The sequence below is a fragment of the Dendrobates tinctorius genome, unplaced genomic scaffold (assembly GCF_039654945.1).
Source record: "Dendrobates tinctorius isolate UK_male_01 unplaced genomic scaffold, ASM3965494v1 ptg000069l, whole genome shotgun sequence".
Classification (NCBI taxonomy): Eukaryota; Metazoa; Chordata; class Amphibia; order Anura; family Dendrobatidae; genus Dendrobates; species Dendrobates tinctorius.
In genome coordinates this window covers 17,615,838-17,635,926 of record NW_027361737.1, presented here as the reverse complement: position 1 = coordinate 17,635,926, position 20,089 = coordinate 17,615,838, and the positions used below count along the sequence as shown (strand labels likewise).

Here is a 20,089-nt window from a genome sequence, read left to right as displayed (position 1 = left end):
TGTACACATAGTACAGTAATATATGTATATACACGTACACACAGTTCAGTACTCTATATGTATATACACACAGAGTACTCTATATGTGTATATATATATATATATATACTGCACATGGACACATAGTAGGTTACACAGCGCTCTCTGCACAGCGCTCCCTCCGTCTGGTGGTAATGACTGAGGGCCAGTCCAGGTAAAGGGGGCGGGGTTTGGTGTTCCGTCTCTTTTTACCCCGCCCCTTTCACTGTGATTGGCTGCAGGAGGGTTGAGTGAAGGAAAAGCCCTGAGGCCCCGCCCCCCTGGCAATGTCTTGCAGCCGCACTAAAACTTGAAGCCTTTATTCCACTGGGATACTGCAGGGATCCGGGAGCGGAGCGGGCGCAGAGTGCAGTCCCATCATCCTCATCATCATCCTCATCCTCCTCCTCCGTCCACAGCTCCAGCAGCCGCCATGGCTGGGATTATTGCACACTGCATCTTGTCTTCTCTGCTCTTTGGCTTCACTTGTGCAGTTACAGGCTCTAGGATCTATCCAGCCAGTGAAGGTAAGCCCGGGATCTCTGCCGATCACTACTGATCCGCGGAGCCTCTGTGCACGGAGCTTTTGGGTCAGGAATCCTGGGGACCCTGATACAGTGGATTTATGGAGATCGCAGGGATCTACTACGGCAGAAGTTTCCCCCGGACGAGGAGCTCGGCACAAGGACAAAGTTTCCCCGTGATGGCTCCTGTGGATGGAAGAGAAGTTGGATGTCGTCCTGATCTGGATCATCGTCTGCACTCCCGGGGTCCCGAGAACTCGCTGCTGCGACCCCGACAGCTCTGCGCCGTGTACAAGGGCGAACTAGATGTGTAGATATGGATTACTATGTGTATGCGGATTACTGGAGGGATAGGCTGCACAGATTACATGTGGATGGCTATGTGGATGCAGATTATCACACTGCACCAGGTCTATATGTGGATTATTATGTATATATGCAGATTATTGCACTGCACAGATTATATGTGTATACTCAGATTATTACACTGCACTATGTATATATTTAGGGGATTATTATGTATATCAGATTACTAGAGGTATAGGCTGCACAGATTAGATGTGGATTACTATGTATGTATGCAGATTACCATACTACACCATGTATATACACAGATTACTATGTATATATGCAGATTACCAGGCTGCACAGTGTCAATGTAGATTACCACCCGAGTATGTGGATTGCTAGATCCCAAGGATGTTCAGTCACGTGGGAATCTAAAGATGCACTTTGTCAGACTATAGATTACTGGTGGATCTATTCTCAGAATTCGACATGTCCTTGTGGATGAATAGATCTAATGTGGAAATCTGGATCACTAGGGAGTCTGATGTGTTTCCACCACGCTGACTGTGTGGGACCCTGATATCTGTGTGTGGTGTTGGATACATAAGTAGATTACGATGCCTTGTCCTTTATCACTTCCTATGGATTATAAAGTGTAGATGGCTCAGTAGATGACTGTGTGACCCTAGAAGGTGTGCACACTGGGACATGGATGGTGGAATAATAGATGGATATGTGTATTATTGGGACTCGGAAATCCAGAATACTTGTAATAAATTGTGATACTGGAATGTTTGTATGTCGGGAAATATCTATATATTGGGGTGCTGTGATTTGTCACTGGATTACCAGATTAGGATGAATGGTGTGCATGTGGATTACTAGATTATTAGGATACTGTATTATGTTTATTTGGAGTGCTAGATAATTGGGATGAAGGCTGTGCATGTGGATTATTAGGCTGAATTATGCCTATTTGGATAACTGGATTTGCTGCTCCTTGTGGTACTCCATGTCTGTGGAGTATGGGGTCTGTCTGCAGGACATGAGATGGATGTGGTTATTGAATATAACCAGGGCAGTGTACTGTGTGCAGGCAGCAATACCCGGGCACTGCCCACCTTGTGCCTAGGGGAATCCAGTGTGAGTGCGGTCAGTGGAGTGCCAGCTCCCTGTATTCTCCCCGAGCGGTGCGCTTTCTGCAGAGCTAGGTTACTTAGTTAATCTGGATGCATGAAATCATACTGGTAGTGAGCTCTGTTAGTAGACTGAGGGTATATAGCGTTATTTTGGGGTATATCTGGGGGAATATAACTTCATATTAGGATATATCTGGGGGTATATATCTTTATTTTGGGGTGGATCAGGGGGCATATAGCTTTATATTGGAGTTTATTTGGGGGGTATGTAGCTTTATATTGGGGTATATCTGGGGCTTATATCTTTATACTGAGGTGTATCTGGGGAATATAACTTTACATTAGAATGTATCTGAGGTTATATGGCTTTAATTTGGGGTGTATCTGGGGGCATATAGCTTTATATTGAAGTGTATCTGGGGGTATATAGCTTTATATTAGGGTGTGTCTGGGGGCATATAGCTTTATATTTGGATATATATTGAGGTATTTAGCTGTATATTATGGTGTATCTGGGGTTATATGGCTTTACATTGGAGTTTATCTGGGGGATATGTAGCTTTATATTGGGGTGTATCTGGGGCGTATAGCTTTATACTGAGGTGTATCTGGGGAATATACCTTTACATTAGGATGTATTTGGGGTATATAACTTTATACTGGGGTATGTCTGGGGCGTATAGCTTTGTACTGGGGCATATCTAGGGATTATAGCTTTATATTGTGTTTCTTGGGGCAACTAGCTTTGCATTGAAAACACATAGCTTTGTACTGGGGTCTATCTGGGGACATATAGCTTTATATTAGGGTGTATTTGGGGCATATAGCCTTATATTAGGGTGTATCTGGGGGCATATAGCGTTGTACTGGGGTGTATCTGGGGCATATAGCGTTGTAATGGGGTGTATCTGGGGCATATAGCCTTATATTAGGGTGTATCTGGGGCATATAGCCTTATATTAGGGTGTATCTCGGGCATATAGCCTTATATTAGGGTGTATCTGGGGCATATAGCCTTATATTAGGGTGTATCTGGGGCACATAGCTTTGTACTGGGGTGTATTTGGATCAGGGTCCATCTCTGTGATGGTTTATACCCCAGGACATGTTGTCCACGCTCAGTGTCAGCACATGGAGCAGTGCGTTGCACCTTTGCACACATGTTACACACACAGATGTGTCGGTGGCGCTCTCCTCCATGCCGGGAGCCTGCTGCCATTACTGTCGTGTCTGTACAGGGTCTGAGAATGCTTACGACGGCTCTGTGAAAGGTGTAAATGACCTTGTATATAGAAACTCCAAAGCTGCATCTGTGGATCTCTGTGTCTAATTCTCTCTCTCCATTCTATTCTGCAATGTTTGGTGATGAGTACAGGGTTCTGTGTCCCCACATCGTGCAGGTATTATGTGGCGTCTGCTTTCTGTGATATGTGGAGCTTTATGCCCACGGTGAACTTGGCAGCCATAAAGTTGCACCAGAGGCGCTGTGAATGCCGCTCACGTCTGCCTTTCTCTTTCCCCTTATTCCGTCTTTTTTGTATAAAATGAGGCTCATTGTTCTCTTTGTAATGTCCCATTTACCTTATAAGAATCTAGATGGATGGAGGGTTCAGGGCGGCGGAGCGAGAGCGGGATCCAAGGAAAGGTTCCTGGGAATCCTGGAAATAGAGGACTGGAATTCTGAAGAATAATAGAAAATGAATATCTATGGGTCACATCTATCCATCTATCTATAGATCCATCTATAGATCTATCTATTATCTATCCATTCATTCCAATAGTAGATAAATGCCAGAGTTGTCAGCAGTTACTGTATTACAGCTGAGATACAGAACTCTCATTAATATCTTGCGGATCCATATTCTATACATTTCTCCATTTTGTCAGTAATAAATCAGTTTTTCTATATTTTTTAACAGACATACCTTTTTATTATAGAGATGAGTTGTGTGACTGTTTGAACACTTATATTAGTACGTCTTAAACATATGTATATAGATATATAGATAGATTTATGGATTTGAACTTGTAAGTTGATGTAGAAATAAGAATGATTGCAGCGCGGCCAGAAGCAGAGGTGCAGTACCATGTCATATTCCAAGATGGAGCACGTAGACTATCGTTAGCCCTAATATTCCAAGATGGAGCTCCCAGGTTTAACCATTTCTCTGCAATCTCCCAGCATGGAGTTCCTAGACTGTTGTGCATGCTTCCTTCTTGTACGTGTCGCTCACAGGTATCCACGCTCTTCTCTTTGCAGTTACCCTCCTGGACTCCAGGTCTGTACAGGGAGAACTTGGCTGGATAGCTAGTCCTTTAGAAGGAGGGGTAAGTCTTTGATTTTGTACAGTTAAGGGAAGGTAATGGGATGATTGACCCTTTACGTGATTCACACGGGCTCATTTCGGGCTGATTAGACAGAGTGGCCTATTACCTCTGCAGTTCTCCATATCAAATACCTTTTTTTTTCTGGGCCTGAAACTCTATATTTTAGTGGGATAACTATCACCGACAAATGAAGCATATTTTTTAAATTTGTGAATACTAAGATGGTATTGGATCACCTGCCAAAATAGGAAGCAGTGTATAGTTATCCATGCTAGGAATGTCTTTCATGTTATCTACGTTCCAAAATTACAGGAATGGAGGTTAATGTTCCAGATTGGTCAATACTATAACTCTTACATTTTGTATAATATTAACCCTCCTTGGATCTTGAACGTGACCTATTAGTGCACTGGTGTGCATAAATGACATATACAAGGAGTGAATGTGCATGGATGCCTTTCCATAAGTCATCCATAGGGGAGATGGGCCCAATGCATGAACAGCCCCTAAAGCTGGCCTACTGCCTCACGTCTCTGGTTGATGCAATGGTGGGAGCAGATTTCAGGACCCAACGTTGCTGACAGGCAGCTGGCATCGGATCCAGCTTATATTTGCTTGCCGATTGTTGCAGGCTTTACATTTCGGTAGCCCATGGGGCTTTTGTTCAGAAGCAGCCTGCTGCCCTTTTCCCACACGAGTCATGCAGGAGATCGGGGAGACTGAATCACATACATTTCACGCTTCTCTTCCATCTGATGGTTGTTCATTATGACCTTGTGGAACATCGTCATCATTTATCTCCTGAATCTTCTAAACCCTAACATTATTCCATGGCCTAATGATGGCAAATCCCTTCAAGGGATGGATCACTCGTCATGCCCCATATTGGTAGATTGTCCAGTCTTGGTCCTTTGCCTCCACATCATTGATAGAAGAGCCTCCTTCAGGATTGTTCTGTGCCTAGAATACACTGTCAACCGGTATATTGTTGACTCTTTTACATCCATTTTACATCTCTGCACCAGTTAGGGATTTTGTTTCGTCTTTTTGCCAGATATTCTAGCCCCGCATTATAAATAGACGTCTAATCTTGACAGTAACCTATAACTTGACATAATATGAATGTCTTGCGTTATTGGTAATATCCAGACTGTCAGGGATACTGTAATAGTTAAGTGATGCTGATTTCACTTGCCACTCTCCTGTCTCCCTGCGGATATGACAATTTCCTCCAAACCCCGCATACGTACTCTGGCTATTTATATACCGCTAGTGAAAAATTTAATAGTACACGGACAGTCAGAAACCCTTTTTAGGTAGCATTTGTTCTTTCCCAGTCTTCGCTCAGATTCTCCAGTGAGAGAATGAATAAAATTTTATACCAAAGTTTCCTTAAATATTATAGTTTTCTTTTTTTGGTGAACATGATGATTTTTCACAGGACCTGTTTTCCATAAGGAAGACTGAGACAATAGAAAGGTCCAAGTTCAGATCCAAGGGTTAATTTCTTAATGTTAAGTTTGAGATCTGTGATGAAGTTTTATATATATATATATATATTTATATATATATATATATATATATATATATATATATATATATATTATTAGTATTAGATTTTTCTTTTTAAATCAACCTGCTCTTTATTTTCTGTGTCCAACAGGGGGCGCTACAAAAGAATTGTGTGGTTCAGCTACGGATTCTTATTAGGTGTTTTGTTAATTATATAACATATAAAACAGGGTTTCTAACGATTCATTTTATTGTAGTGGGAAGAGGTAAGCATTATGGATGAGAAGAACACTCCTATCCGAACCTATCAAGTTTGCAATGTAATGGAATCAAGCCAGAATAACTGGTTAAGGACTGACTGGATCCCGAGAAGTGGGGCACAGAGGGTCTATGTTGAGATTAAGTTCACTTTAAGAGACTGTAATAGCTTGCCCGGAGTGATGGGCACATGCAAAGAGACCTTTAATTTGTACTATTATGAATCCAACAATGATAAGGAACGCTATATTCGCGAGACCCAGTATATGAAAATTGACACAATTGCAGCCGATGAGAGCTTCACCCAGGTGGACATTGGAGACAGAATTATGAAACTCAACACGGAGGTCAGAGACGTGGGTCCACTAAGTATGGAGGGCTTCTACCTGGCTTTCCAGGATGTGGGAGCATGCATTGCTCTTGTGTCAGTTCGTGTTTTCTACAAGAAATGTCCATTGACTGTGCGAAACTTGGCCCAGTTCCCTGACACCATCACAGGGGCTGACACCTCTTCACTTGTGGAAGTACGGGGTTCCTGTGTCAATAACTCAGAAGAGAAAGAAGTGCCTAAGATGTATTGTGGAGCTGACGGAGAGTGGCTGGTCCCTATTGGGAACTGCCTATGTAATGCTGGGTATGAGGAGCGCAACGGAGGGTGTCAAGGTAAGAAACTCAACTGTAGGTTTCCATCTGGTATTAAATGGTGTAATTGAATCTGACATAAGATGGATAGAAACAAGCCATTAATTAGCAGATCCCCTGGGAGGGCTGTTGACAGAAGGGTTGTACGCACAAGGCCAAGAGGTCCAGGTGGCAAGGGCTGGCATGGAAGGTAGAATGAACACATGGCATGGCAGAAGGAAGGGAGATACAGACAAGTACTGGCTGAGTGCATATGACTATGAATTAACCATTGTCCTATCCAAAAAGTATATTAGTTGACTGCATGAGTTAAATTCTAACTATAACCGCATTGTAATGCACCATTATGTCTTAAGAGTAATTCAATGAACACAGTGGATATATTTAAAGGACTTACTTAGGCCTAAATAACTGAGAACTCCACCCAATTATCCGCTTGTACAGGATTCATCTTAAGAATCCATGATCTTATGTTCAGCATATCTTTGTCTTGGTTTAAAATATTGGGATCAAGGTCTAGATTATTTTTTTCACATTTGAGTTGTTCAAGAGAACAATCGATTGTCTTTCTACTGATTCTCTTCTGTTGGATCCATTGTGTGTACCACATTAGTTGGTGTTGCCCAATGTGTACCGTGGGGTGTTAGTTTATCTGATGATATAAAGAAAATATATACTTGACAAAAGATTTTTTTTTTCTTCAATTAAAGAATACATTGGTTTGCTAATTAAATAGAGTTTTCTAAGAAGCCACAGGTTGCCCGTGATTCATTTAATTGGGGGAACTGTGAACTGCTTTTAACTTTTGCCACCCTTTTGTAGCCCAGAGTGCCATAATCCCAGCACAGGTCCTTAAGCAAATTACTTCGGGTTCAGTTCTCTTGTAAAGCTTTTATGGCACCAGTCTTAAATTGATTCAGGCTTCAAACCCTGTGTCTGATGATGTTGTGTGGAAACTTCTGATTAGGAGAAGATCATTAGCAGGCCAAATAGAAAACTCGGAAGTGCACGTGGACCTATCCACAGATGTGCATAGTTGATATGGATAGATTAATTTGGTGTATGGCCTGAGCTTTGTTGGTAATATTGTGTTTGATGGTTGCAGCATCTGGCATGCCGGACACCATTTGGCTGGCTTTGTATCATGCCCTCTACTCGCTCCATGATGTCAGGGCACTGTGCCTGTTATTAAATTATCTGCATTCATTCCATCTCTCGGGGATTTCCATCTTCTGTGTCCAGTTTGGTCATAGATCTTATACAGATGAAAGCTATGGGCGTAATGTTTTAGAAAATTAATTGCCCCAGTGAGAGGATAAGATAGATACACCAGCCTGGAGGTTGTGACCCCTGCTAGCAGGTTGTTCCTTCACTGTCCATAGGAGGGTTGGACACAAGCAGACTGAAGACAAGAAGGAGGTCCAGGGGTCATTCAATCCCTCATCTATCTTTCTCCTGTCATTCCCCGAGTCACAGCCAAAGATTGATTGAAATCTTCAGTTTGACAAAGGCCGCTGGCTCTCCGTGGACATGGGGTCAGGGGCAGAGAATCACAGACCTGAAGGCCTTTGAACACTACTTCATTGGTTTAGGGGCATCAGAAACACATTGATCCTGGGTCAAGTAGTCAAATACATGCTCCCTTGGCTACAGCTACCTGATTAGGTATAAGATATAATGTTTGTTGTAGGCCTGAAGCTATTCATATATATTTATGTTCTTCTACCGTCCTTGTAAAATCTGTCCTCATATTTAGTGATCCCTGATCTTATCCGTGATGTTGAGTGAAAGCAATGACACGTTGTGATACTATCATCAAAGATAAGTAGCGACACGACGAAAGCACTTGGCCTGTCACCTGAGACATTTCTAATTTTTTTATGTCTGTTTGCCCCTTGCGTACATTATTCTGGCCATACGACATATTTTTCTATAAATTATCTTTTTATAGTTGCATCTGCTGTAAATGTATGGGTGTGACCACCACAGGCACCAGATCGTTAGCAGAACTCACCAAATTTAACATTATCTGACAACGATTTGCAGAATCAAATCTCATGTGTATGGCCAGCTTTACAAATGGATGCTACTTTGCTTCCGTCTCACATAGGAAGCTGCGCATAGTATGAAATTAGCCCCTTTTCATGTTCTTATATGAGACAAAATCCATTCTACAGGGTTCATTATTGTTATTGCTAGACAAGAATTTACACTGGATTTTTTAATTTAAATTCCAATTCTGGAACAGTTTTTTTTATTCCTTCTGTTCTCCATTCCAAAATTATTCCCCCAGTAGTAAAGATGCTAATTTTCCCCACAACCAATGGGCGTATATCACAGAAGTCCCTCGTGGGTGTGGCTGTGTATTGATTGGCCGGTATCAGGGTTTTGCGGTATACATCCAGTTGATTGAAAGAAAAATTTTCACCATTATTACTGGGGCAAAACCAAAGAAATGAGTCGGAGCATAAGCTAGCATATGTGTAAGAGCTTGTCCACACTCTGGCCATTTCAAAGACAAACCCAAGAAAAAACAAAATGAGCATATACCCTGTAGTAAGTAAATACTAATAGTACATATAAACATCATAGATTGTAAGCTTGCGAGCAGGGCCCTCATTCCTCTTGGTATCTATCTTGATCTATGTGTTTATTGTTATGCTGTAATGTCTATCGTCTGTACATGTCCCCTCTATATTGTAAAATGCTGTGGAATATGTTGGCGCTATAGAAATACAATTATTATTATTAGTGCACCTACTCTACACTATTTTGATCAAAAAAGCATAAAAGCCCCCTTTCTGAGCTAGGCATTTCATCTGTATAGCTTCCCATGCACAGTCGGGGTTCCTGTCCTGCTATGCCCTTATCTGCATTGAAATCAGCTGAGTGCGGTTTTAATACTAGAGACAGGATAGGACTGCCCCGATTGGTTACCCCTTGTCGCGGTGGGATGACTTTTGGGCTTTTTTGAGCCAAATAGTGTTGACTGGCCGCACCATTTTGTTTACATGTACTATTACTATTTACTAGGGTATATGTTCATTTTGGTGTTTTTGGGGCTTTGTTATTTTTATCGGGGATCATAACTTTGGAACGGATGAGCACAAAAGAAAGAGTAAAACTGTTCCAGAATCAGACTAGCGGCACCAATTGGGGTAAAGACTGTTTAAATAAAAAAAAATCCAGTGAAAGGACATCAATGTGTAGTAAGGACTCCTTTCAATGGAGCAGCAGGTGAATAATATTCATCTTTAGAAACAATAATTGGTCTATCTACACGTTGATATCATGAATATTCACGAGTCTCATCACCCATACCAAATATACTGTCTAGGAAACCATTTCTATGCGTTATCTTTTTTTTCTCTTTTGTACCTTCTGTCCTACTGAATGGAGACAGTCAGCTGTCCGCAGAGATTCTCCCATTCTTCTGTGGCATGGCAATGGTTTTCCATTTACATATTGTATATGATTCTTTGTCTATATTCCTCAAAGGGGAAAAACATAGTTTTTCTAGGCTTGAGGCCTAAACCCTCCCTAGGTATTGAGGACCCGCCTGATTATCATCAAATGCAAATAGATGCCACAAGTTCAGAAAGGGGGGGAATGTATGGAAGCAAAAGTTTGTCTCTGCTCTTTTTAAATCTGTCGCTTCCACCCCCTGAGAGAATGTTAGGGGGGTTCACAATAGGCTTTTCCCTGGTGTCTTTATGTTTAGTTTTATAGAGCAGCAAGCCATTGGTATGGGAGATTTTTTTTTGTTGGGAAGGAGGGAGGTTTGTAGGGGTTTGCATTTATTCGCTTTTTAATAAGGGGCGAACCGCAGGATAAACAGTAATTAGGACACCAAACAGGCTCGCTGAGTGTTTTATTCCTATCAGCATGAAGTCTAAGCGGTTTGCTGGTGGAAAATTGGGTAGAAAGAGGTTTTCTTCAACGGTGCCATAGCTGGATCTAAGGTCTAAGGAACTATAAACCATACCCGGGGAACGAGAGCTAACCCTTGCTGTGTATAGTTCCTTCTCCTGGCTCGGTGAACCTGAACGTCTAAACGTAGAGGAGCGAAATTATTTCATCAAGTCATTTAGTAGAAGGCAACACTATGGAGAATATTATGAATGGTGGCAATGCCTTGACTTGGCTTGGCCTACTCTTAGGATAGCTACCACCGCTGGAAAACATTGTCATCACGTATACAAAGAAAATAGTTAATAGGTTGTAACAGACGTATGAATAGTCCGAGTCGTGATTTTTCAGCGGTCTACTTTGCCTCGGCAGTGACCCTCATCTGTAAGTCCCTAAAGAAGCCATTCAGGCTTGTGCCAAAAGAAAACAAATTATCTTCCGCAATTGTATTAGCGGGTGGTGCTGCGAACATAATGAATTTTCCAATGTATTTTCCTGTAGAGGGGAAAAAAAAAACTGGGGTGAGTTATATTACTAGCTTTCAGCAGTTTTGGCTTTGTGGCTGTATTATGAGGGATTTTCAAATGTGTCCCATAGGTGCCTCGGAGCCCAATCCTCCCCTCCTTGAATAGTTTGTTTCCAGTTCAGCTTTGCTCTGTGTCTGAACAGCGCAGGAGTAAAAAGAAAACAGAATTCATCTACTATTGAAAATGCGTCTCCTTTTCGGAGTGTGCCAGCGATGGACCAAAACGGGAGCGGGACCATTGCAAATAAATTAGCATGTCAATGCCTGCCTTGAATCAATACTCTTTCTGTTTTCCTGTGCCCCCTCTTTTTTTTTTTAATCACCCCCATCTGCTTTCTGTTTTTGGCACTCTCCTTTCTGTACCGTGCCACCTTCACCCTCGGTGCAGATTTCTGGCACTGGTTATAGGAAGAAATAGCCCAGATGATCCGTCTGTGCTCGGAAATGAGGATGTCATTTTATTATAGCTGCACGGAGCAGAAGCCGAGACTGCGGTAATAATGGGGGGGGGGACGGTGCTGAATAAGCCTCATTAACCCTTCTAGACAACGATTACATTTTATCTAGAAACCGCGGCACAGGAAGTCGCCTTTGGGAGTTTTTTTTTTTAATACCAGCTTTAGGCTGTGTTCACACGTTGCGTTTTTGCAGCGTTTTTTTTGCAGCGTTTTTTTTTGCAACTTTTTTTTAATGCAAATTTTAAGTTGCGCATTACAGCACCAGCAAAGCCTATGAGATTTCAGACATCTCACGCGCACATTGTTTTTTTATTTTTTTTTTCTTGACCGATTTGGAAAACTGCTGCGTTTTTGCAAACTGCAGCATATCACTTCTTTCCACGTTTTCTTCACCCACAGGAAACAATGGGTAAGTGCAAAAATGCAGCAAAAAGAGCAGTTATCCATTTTAGGTGCAAAAACCTAAGAAGGTTAAACCAGGATTGTTTTTTTTTGGGGGGGGGGGGGTGACACTAAACTTTATCAGCATGCGCAAAAGACAACAAAAATGCACCAAAAGTTCAGCAAAACCTACATTTTTTTACTGCCAAGAGAGCAGGAATCGCCTGCTGAAAAAAAAAAATGCAGCAAAAAAGCAACATGTGAACATAGCCTTAATAGCAAAACTTCTGCTTAAAGGGAATCTGTCACCCCTTTTTTGAGATATCATATAATAATATCATTCAATTGTGTGTCACATAAGGATTCTTTTGCTTCCCCCTGACCCCGCACCTTTCATGCATAAATACCTTTGTTATATCGGTTCAGATGTATGTAAACTGCCGCTGTCCGGTCCGCTGGGCGGGGCTTATTCACCTGCTCCCCCCCCTCCCTGTCTTGCTCTACGCATTTCTTCTTGTGTAGAACAAGACAGGGAGGGGGGGAGCAGGTGAATAAGCCCCGCCCAGCGGACCGGACAGCAGCAGTTTACATCCATCTGAACCGATATATAAAAGGTATTTATGCATGAAAGGTGCGGGGTCAGGGGGAAGCAAAAGTACTAAGAGAATCCTTATGTGACACACAATTGAATGATATTATTATATGATATCTCAAAAAAGGGGTGACAGATTCCCTTTAAGGACTTATTTTTCCAGAAGGTGAAACAGTAAAACACATCCAGGCCGTGCCCCCCGCCCCCCCATATAATCCTGGGCATTTCTTCTTTGTTATCCCTGTCCCATAGGTAATACCCAGGCTGTGGTCAGGAGTCATTCTGCTGATCCTCACACAATACATAAAGTGTCCGGTGATTCAGAGCCCTGAATCCTGGGTGGAGGGTGTAACGCTCTCAGGAGGGTGGGTCAGGGCTGCGCCACCGGTGACGCTGGCCTGAGCTCTTTATGTTTTTTAGGACCTGCATGTTCTCCTAATCTTCCCCTCCTGCATGCTAAGTACATGTTTGTGCTGTAGTAAAACAAAAAACGACTTCCTTCCTCGGTATTTGTCCGACTCTTCCTATTACTGCTACTCGCTGATAAGAATTCATTGCTATTTTCACCTCTCAACTCCCTAAGGGAGTCCAAGCAATTCATTAATATCTGCCGGCTCTTTATGGAGGACCATGGGAACTGTAACGTGCGCTGCTAGGCGTCCTGTGTAACCATTGTCGCTGTTAGAAGCAGAAGAAAACACAATTTATTTACGTATTAAACAGTGTATATTTCAGTGATCTTCATATTTATTTATCAGACATATATTTTTCTATTATTATTATTATTTATTATTATTACATAATGACACGCTATCTTAGCTGTTCAGCTATTCACATTACGCTACGTAAATTTCCAGTTACCAGTCTGTCTTTCTAGGTATCTATTACACTCAATAAGGCCATGTTCACATGCAGCATTGTTGCTGCAATATTTTTTTTCTGCAGCCCAAACCTGCTCTCTTGGCAAGAAAAATGTTGTTTACAAAACACCCCTTTTTTCAGCGTTTTCAGCCTTTTTTGGGGGGGGTGCGGATGACATGTGCTATGTCTACGGTACATAGTTTCTCTGCACTTTCAGTTTTGTTGAATTCTGCCATCTTAAATCAACGGAAAAGAGCTAGGAAAAAGACAGGTAAAGGAGTTACAAACTTAGAGCTCACTGATGGATTTTCAGTTAACTCATTCTGCAGCCGTCAATGTGCCTGTAGAAGGCAAATGGTGCAACATTTTTTATGAAATCCATAAATGGTTTGTTAGCCTCAAATACAGGCAAATTTTAAAAAAGTGTTCACAAGGCTTCACAGCCCTTTTAGTCGGTGTCAACACTTTTAATCAGGGCATAGGATGCAGATCAGACCTGTACTGTAGAATTGATTATGCCTTGTTTTCTACCATCTTCTTGAATGTGTTAATGTTTATGTGCAGTAAACAAAGCGACAATTTGCATTTGCAATGTGTAGGTTGTGTAAATGGGATCACAAAGCTTTCGTTCCCTCCAGGCCCTCTGCGCAGTTGGGGGCCGTTAGAAGGGATGTCAGGTCAGTGGTATGTTGTTCACACCTGAAATTGTTGGGATATCCTAGACACACATTATCCTAAATGGGAAGTCCTGTAGTGTGATATTTAAGCAGTTACAATATGGGCACAAGCCCAAATCAAGGACCGCGTGTATACATCTACTTGTCACCTTGGATGACCGCCATGTATATTTGTTTGCCCAGGAAGGAAGTCGGACTGACGTTCAGAGCGGACATGACTGTCTTGTTTGTGTGAAAATGACGAGTGTTTGAATATTTGGGCCCTGACACATAGATCAGATCTGTAGATTGGGGAACATAATAGCCATCACTGTGAAATGAGAGAAGTTACAATACCAGAAAAATATATATTGCTACAAAGTAACCGATTATGTTACTATTATTATTAATATGTTGTGCAACCAGTGTAAGAAATCTGACGCCAGATCCATCGGTCCTAATGATTATTTCCAGCATCCTCATGTTGGTAGGAAAGGATATAGCCATGAAGACACCTTAGATATGTCCGCTCATAGGGCACTCTGGATTCTGCACCTGACTGCTTGTTAAAGGGTCAAAGGGTTTTCTAGAGCCAATAACCTCTTATTATTGAAACAGTGGGGGTCTGACTTTTGACACCCCAGCTAAACGGCTGATCCAAAGGATGTGCGTCCAGCACCAGGAGTGAGGTTAAAATCCAAAAAAGTTATTGCAATATATATTTTACAATCCTGCTGTCAGAAGTGGCAACGCTGACGCATTTCGAGCAATAATCCTCCTAGTCATGAGTCATAACTGAGAGCTGCATGGCTCAAAATGCGTTGTCGTTGCCACTTCTGAGAGCAGGATTGTAAAATATTTATTGAATAAAGTTCTTGGATTTTAACCTCCCTCCTGGTGCCGGATGTACATCCCTTGGATCCACTCCTGCCTGGAATATCCATAAGTTATCCACGCACCCTCCCAGAACTCCCTCAGCTGTTGGAACAAGAGGACGGTTTGTTGCTGGTGAACCACTGCTTCTTGTTTCTCTACGTTTGTAATAACCTCCTAATGAGCAGTATAATGGAAATATGGCGCTGCGGCTTCTCCATTGCTTACACTGCGCCATACACACACATATAGCAGCACTCTGCTGGGTATTGCAGCTTTTTTCTCTGTTTATCCATCCACAACTTCTACTTTGTGTACATTCCCGTCAAATAGCTGATTGGTGGGGCTGCAAAGAGTCAGATACCCATACCCGCCAATCTATTACTGATGGCCTGTCCTGAAGATTCAGATAACAGAAAAATACCTTCAGGAGTATTAACATAGTTCAATTTCTCCTCTTTTGTGCCACCTATAGGTGGCTGTCCTGCAGATCAATGTCCAGCCCCCTAAAGAGAACATTGCCTTGATTTACTTCTAGCTCAGTCTCCACAGCCAGAATCCGTACCTTTGACCTGTAGACCAAACAGTTCTCCGGTTCACTATGCAGTTGACTGGTACACCGTGCAATTGACTGGTATATTATGCAGTTGACTAGTAGACCACACAGTTGACTGCTACACCGTGCAGTTGACCTCTACACTATGCAGTTGACTAAAAGACCAAATAGTTCACCGGTACACTATGCAGTTGAGCAGTAGACCAAACAGTTAAACAAACCATTATGCAGTTCACCAGTACATTACACAACTGACTGGTACATTAAGCATTTAACCAGTACAACACAGGGTTGACTGGTTCACTGAAGTTGACAGTAAACAATGCAGTTGACCAGAACACTACAAAGCTGACCAGTACACAATGCAGTTGACCAGTACACTACACATCTGACAAGTACACTACACAGCTGACCAGTACATGATGCAATTGACTATTACACAATGCAGTTGACTAGTACACAATGCAGTTGACCAGTTCACTACACAGCTCAGCACTACACTAAGCAGTTGACCAGTACATAATGCAGTGGAGCAGTACATGGTGCCATTGATGAGCACCCTACACAGCTGACCAGTACACTACACAGCCGATCAGTACACTACACAGTTGACCAGTGCAATACACAGCTGATCAGTACACTACACAGCTGATCAGTACACTGCACAGCTGATCAGTACACTACACAGCTGATCAGTACATGATGCAGTTGACCAGTACACTACACAGCTGATCAGTACCCTACACATTTGATCAGTACACTACACAGCTGATCAGTATACTACATAGCTAACCAGTACACTACACAGCTGATCAGTACACTACACAGTTGACCAGTACACTACACAGCTGATCAGTACACTACACAGCTGATTAGTACACTACATAGCTAACCAATACACTACACAGCTGATCAGTACACTACATAGCTAACCAATACACTACACAGCTGATCAGTACATGATGCAGTTGACCAGTACACTACACAGCTGATCAGTACACTACACAGCTGATCAGTACACTACACAGTTGACCAGTACACTACACAGTTGACCAGTACACTACACAGCTGATCAGTACACTACACAGCTGATCAGTACACTACACACAGCTGACCACTACACTAAGTAGTTGACCAGTACATAATGCAGTCGAGCAGTACACGGTGCCGTTGACGAGTACACTACACAGCTGATCAGTACACTACACAGTTGACCTGTACACTACACAGCTGATCAGTACATGATGCAGTTGATCAGTACACTACACAGCTGATCAGTACACTACACAGCTGATCAGTACACTACACAATTGACCAGTACACTACACAGCTGATCAGTACACTACACAGCTGACCAGTACACTACACAGCTGATCAGTACACTACACAGCTGATCAGTACTCTACACAGTTGACCAGTACACTACACAGCTGATCCGTACATGATGCAGTTGACCAGTACACTACACAGCTGATCAGTACACTACACAGCTGATCAGTACCCTACACATTTGATCAGTACACTACACAGCTGATCAGTACACTACATAGCTAACCAGTATACTACACAGCTGATCAGTACACTACACAGTTGACCAGTACACTACACAGCTGATCAGTACACTACACAGCTGATCAGTACACTACATAGCTAACCAGTACACTACACAGCTGATCAGTACACTACATAGCTAACCAGTACACTACACAGCTGATTAGTACATGATGCAGTTGACCAGTACACTACACAGCTGATCAGTACACTACACAGCTGATCAGTACACTACACAGTTGACCAGTACAATACACAGCTGATCAGTACACTACACAGTTGACCAGTACACTACACAGCTGATCAGTACACTACACAGCTGATCTGTACACTACACACAGCTGACCACTACACTAAGTAGTTGACCAGTACATAATGCAGTCGAGCAGTACACGGTGCCGTTGACGAGTACACTACACAGCTGATCAGTACACTACACAGTTGACCTGTACACTACACAGCTGATCAGTACATGATGCAGTTGATCAGTACACTACACAGCTGATCAGTACACTACACAATTGACCAGTACACTACACAGCTGATCAGTACACTACACAGCTGACCAGTACACTACACAGCTGATCAGTACACTACACAGCTGATCAGTACTCTACACAGTTGACCAGTACACTACACAGCTGATCCATACATGATGCAGTTGACCAGTACACTACACAGCTGATCAGTACACTACACAGCTGATCAGTACCCTACACATTTGATCAGTACACTACACAGCTGATCAGTACACTACATAGCTAACCAGTATACTACACAGCTGATCAGTACACTACACAGTTGACCAGTACACTACACAGCTGATCAGTACACTACACAGCTGATCAGTACACTACATAGCTAACCAGTACACTACACAGCTGATCAGTACACTACATAGCTAACCAGTACACTACACAGCTGATTAGTACATGATGCAGTTGACCAGTACACTACACAGCTGATCAGTACACTACACAGCTGATCAGTACACTACACAGTTGACCAGTACAATACACAGCTGATCAGTACACTACACAGTTGACCAGTACACTACACAGCTGATCAGTACACTACACAGCTGATCTGTACACTACACACAGCTGACCACTACACTAAGTAGTTGACCAGTACATAATGCAGTCGAGCAGTACACGGTGCCGTTGACGAGTACACTACACAGCTGATCAGTACACTACACAGTTGACCTGTACACTACATAGCTGATCAGTACATGATGCAGTTGACCAGTACACTACACAGCTGATCGGTACACTACACAGCTGATCAGTACACTACACAGCTGATCAGTACACTACACAGTTGACCGGTACACTGCACAGTTGACCTGTACACTACACAGTTGACCAGTACACTACACAGCTGATCAGTACACTACACAGCTGATCAGTACACTACACAGTTGACCAGTACACTACACAGCTGATCCGTACATGATGCAGTTGACCAGTACACTACACAGTTGATCAGTACACTGCACAGCTGATCAGTACACTACACAGTTGACCAGTACACTACACAGCTGATCAGTACACTACACAGCTGATCAGTCCACTACACAGCTAACCAGTACACTACACAGCTGATCAGTACACTACACAGTTGACCAGTACACTACACAGTTGACCAGTACACTACACAGCTGATCAGTACACTACACAATTGACCAGTACACTACACAGCTGATCAGTACACTACACAGCTGACCAGTACACTACACAGCTGATCAGTACACTACACAGCTGATCAGTACACTACACAGCTGATCAGTACACTACACAGTTGACCAGTACACTACACAGCTGATCAGTACATGATGCAGTTGACCAGTACACTACACAGCTGATCAGTACACTACACAGCTGATCAGTACCCTACACATTTGATCAGTACACTACACAGCTGATCAGTACACTACATAGCTAACCAGTACACTACACAGCTGATAAGTACACTACACAGTTGACCAGTACACTACACAGCTGATCAGTACACTACACAGTTGACCAGTACACTACACAGCTGATCAGTACACTACACAGCTGATCAGTACACTACATAGCTAACCAGTACAGTACACAGCTGATCAGTACACTACATAGCTAACCAGTACACTACACAGCTGATCAGTACATGATGCAGTTGACCAGTACACTACACAGCTGATCAGTACACTACACAGCTGATCAGTACACTACACAGTTGACCAGTACACTACACAGCTGACCAGTACACTACACAGCTGATCAGTACACTACACAGTTGACCAGTACACTACACAGCTGATCAGTACACTACACAGCTGATCTGTACACTACACACAGCTGACCACTACACTAAGTAGTTGACCAGTACATAATGCAGTCGAGCAGTACACGGTGCCGTTGACGAGTACACTACACAGTTGACCTGTACACTGCACAGCTGATCAGTACACTACACAGCTTATCAGTACACTACATAGCTAACCAGTACACTACACAGCTGATCAGTACACTACACAGCTGATCAGTACACTACACAGCTGATCAGTACACTACATAGCTAACCAGTACACTACACAGCTAACCAGTACACTACACAGCTGATCAGTACACTACACAGTTGACCAGTACACTACACAGCTGATCCGTACATGATGCAGTTGACCAGTACACTACACAGTTGATCAGTACACTGCACAGCTGATCAGTACACTACACAGTTGACCAGTACACTACACAGCTGATCAGTACACTACACAGCTGATCAGTCCACTACACAGCTAACCAGTACACTACACAGCTGATCAGTACACTACACAGTTGACCAGTACACTACACAGTTGACCAGTACACTACACAGTTGACCAGTACACTACACAGCTGATCAGTACACTACACAATTGACCAGTACACTACACAGCTGATCAGTACACTACACAGCTGACCAGTACACTACACAGCTGATCAGTACACTACACAGCTGATCAGTACACTACACAGCTGATCAGTACA

At 42.7% G+C, this 20,089-nt stretch overlaps 1 protein-coding gene across 2 annotated transcripts in view; it reads left to right on the top strand.

Annotated features, from left to right (window-relative positions):
- Positions 1–335: 335 nt before the first annotated feature.
- Positions 336–20,089, top strand: part of EPHA4 (EPH receptor A4) — an 81,140-nt gene continuing 61,386 nt past the window's right edge. For both annotated transcript variants that reach the window (XM_073581118.1, XM_073581117.1), the window contains exons 1-3: positions 336–545; positions 4,230–4,297; positions 6,067–6,730. In XM_073581118.1, the coding sequence (XP_073437219.1) occupies positions 452–545; positions 4,230–4,297; positions 6,067–6,730 (826 nt within the window). In that variant the 5' untranslated portion in view covers positions 336–451. The remainder of the gene's footprint in view (positions 546–4,229; positions 4,298–6,066; positions 6,731–20,089) is intronic.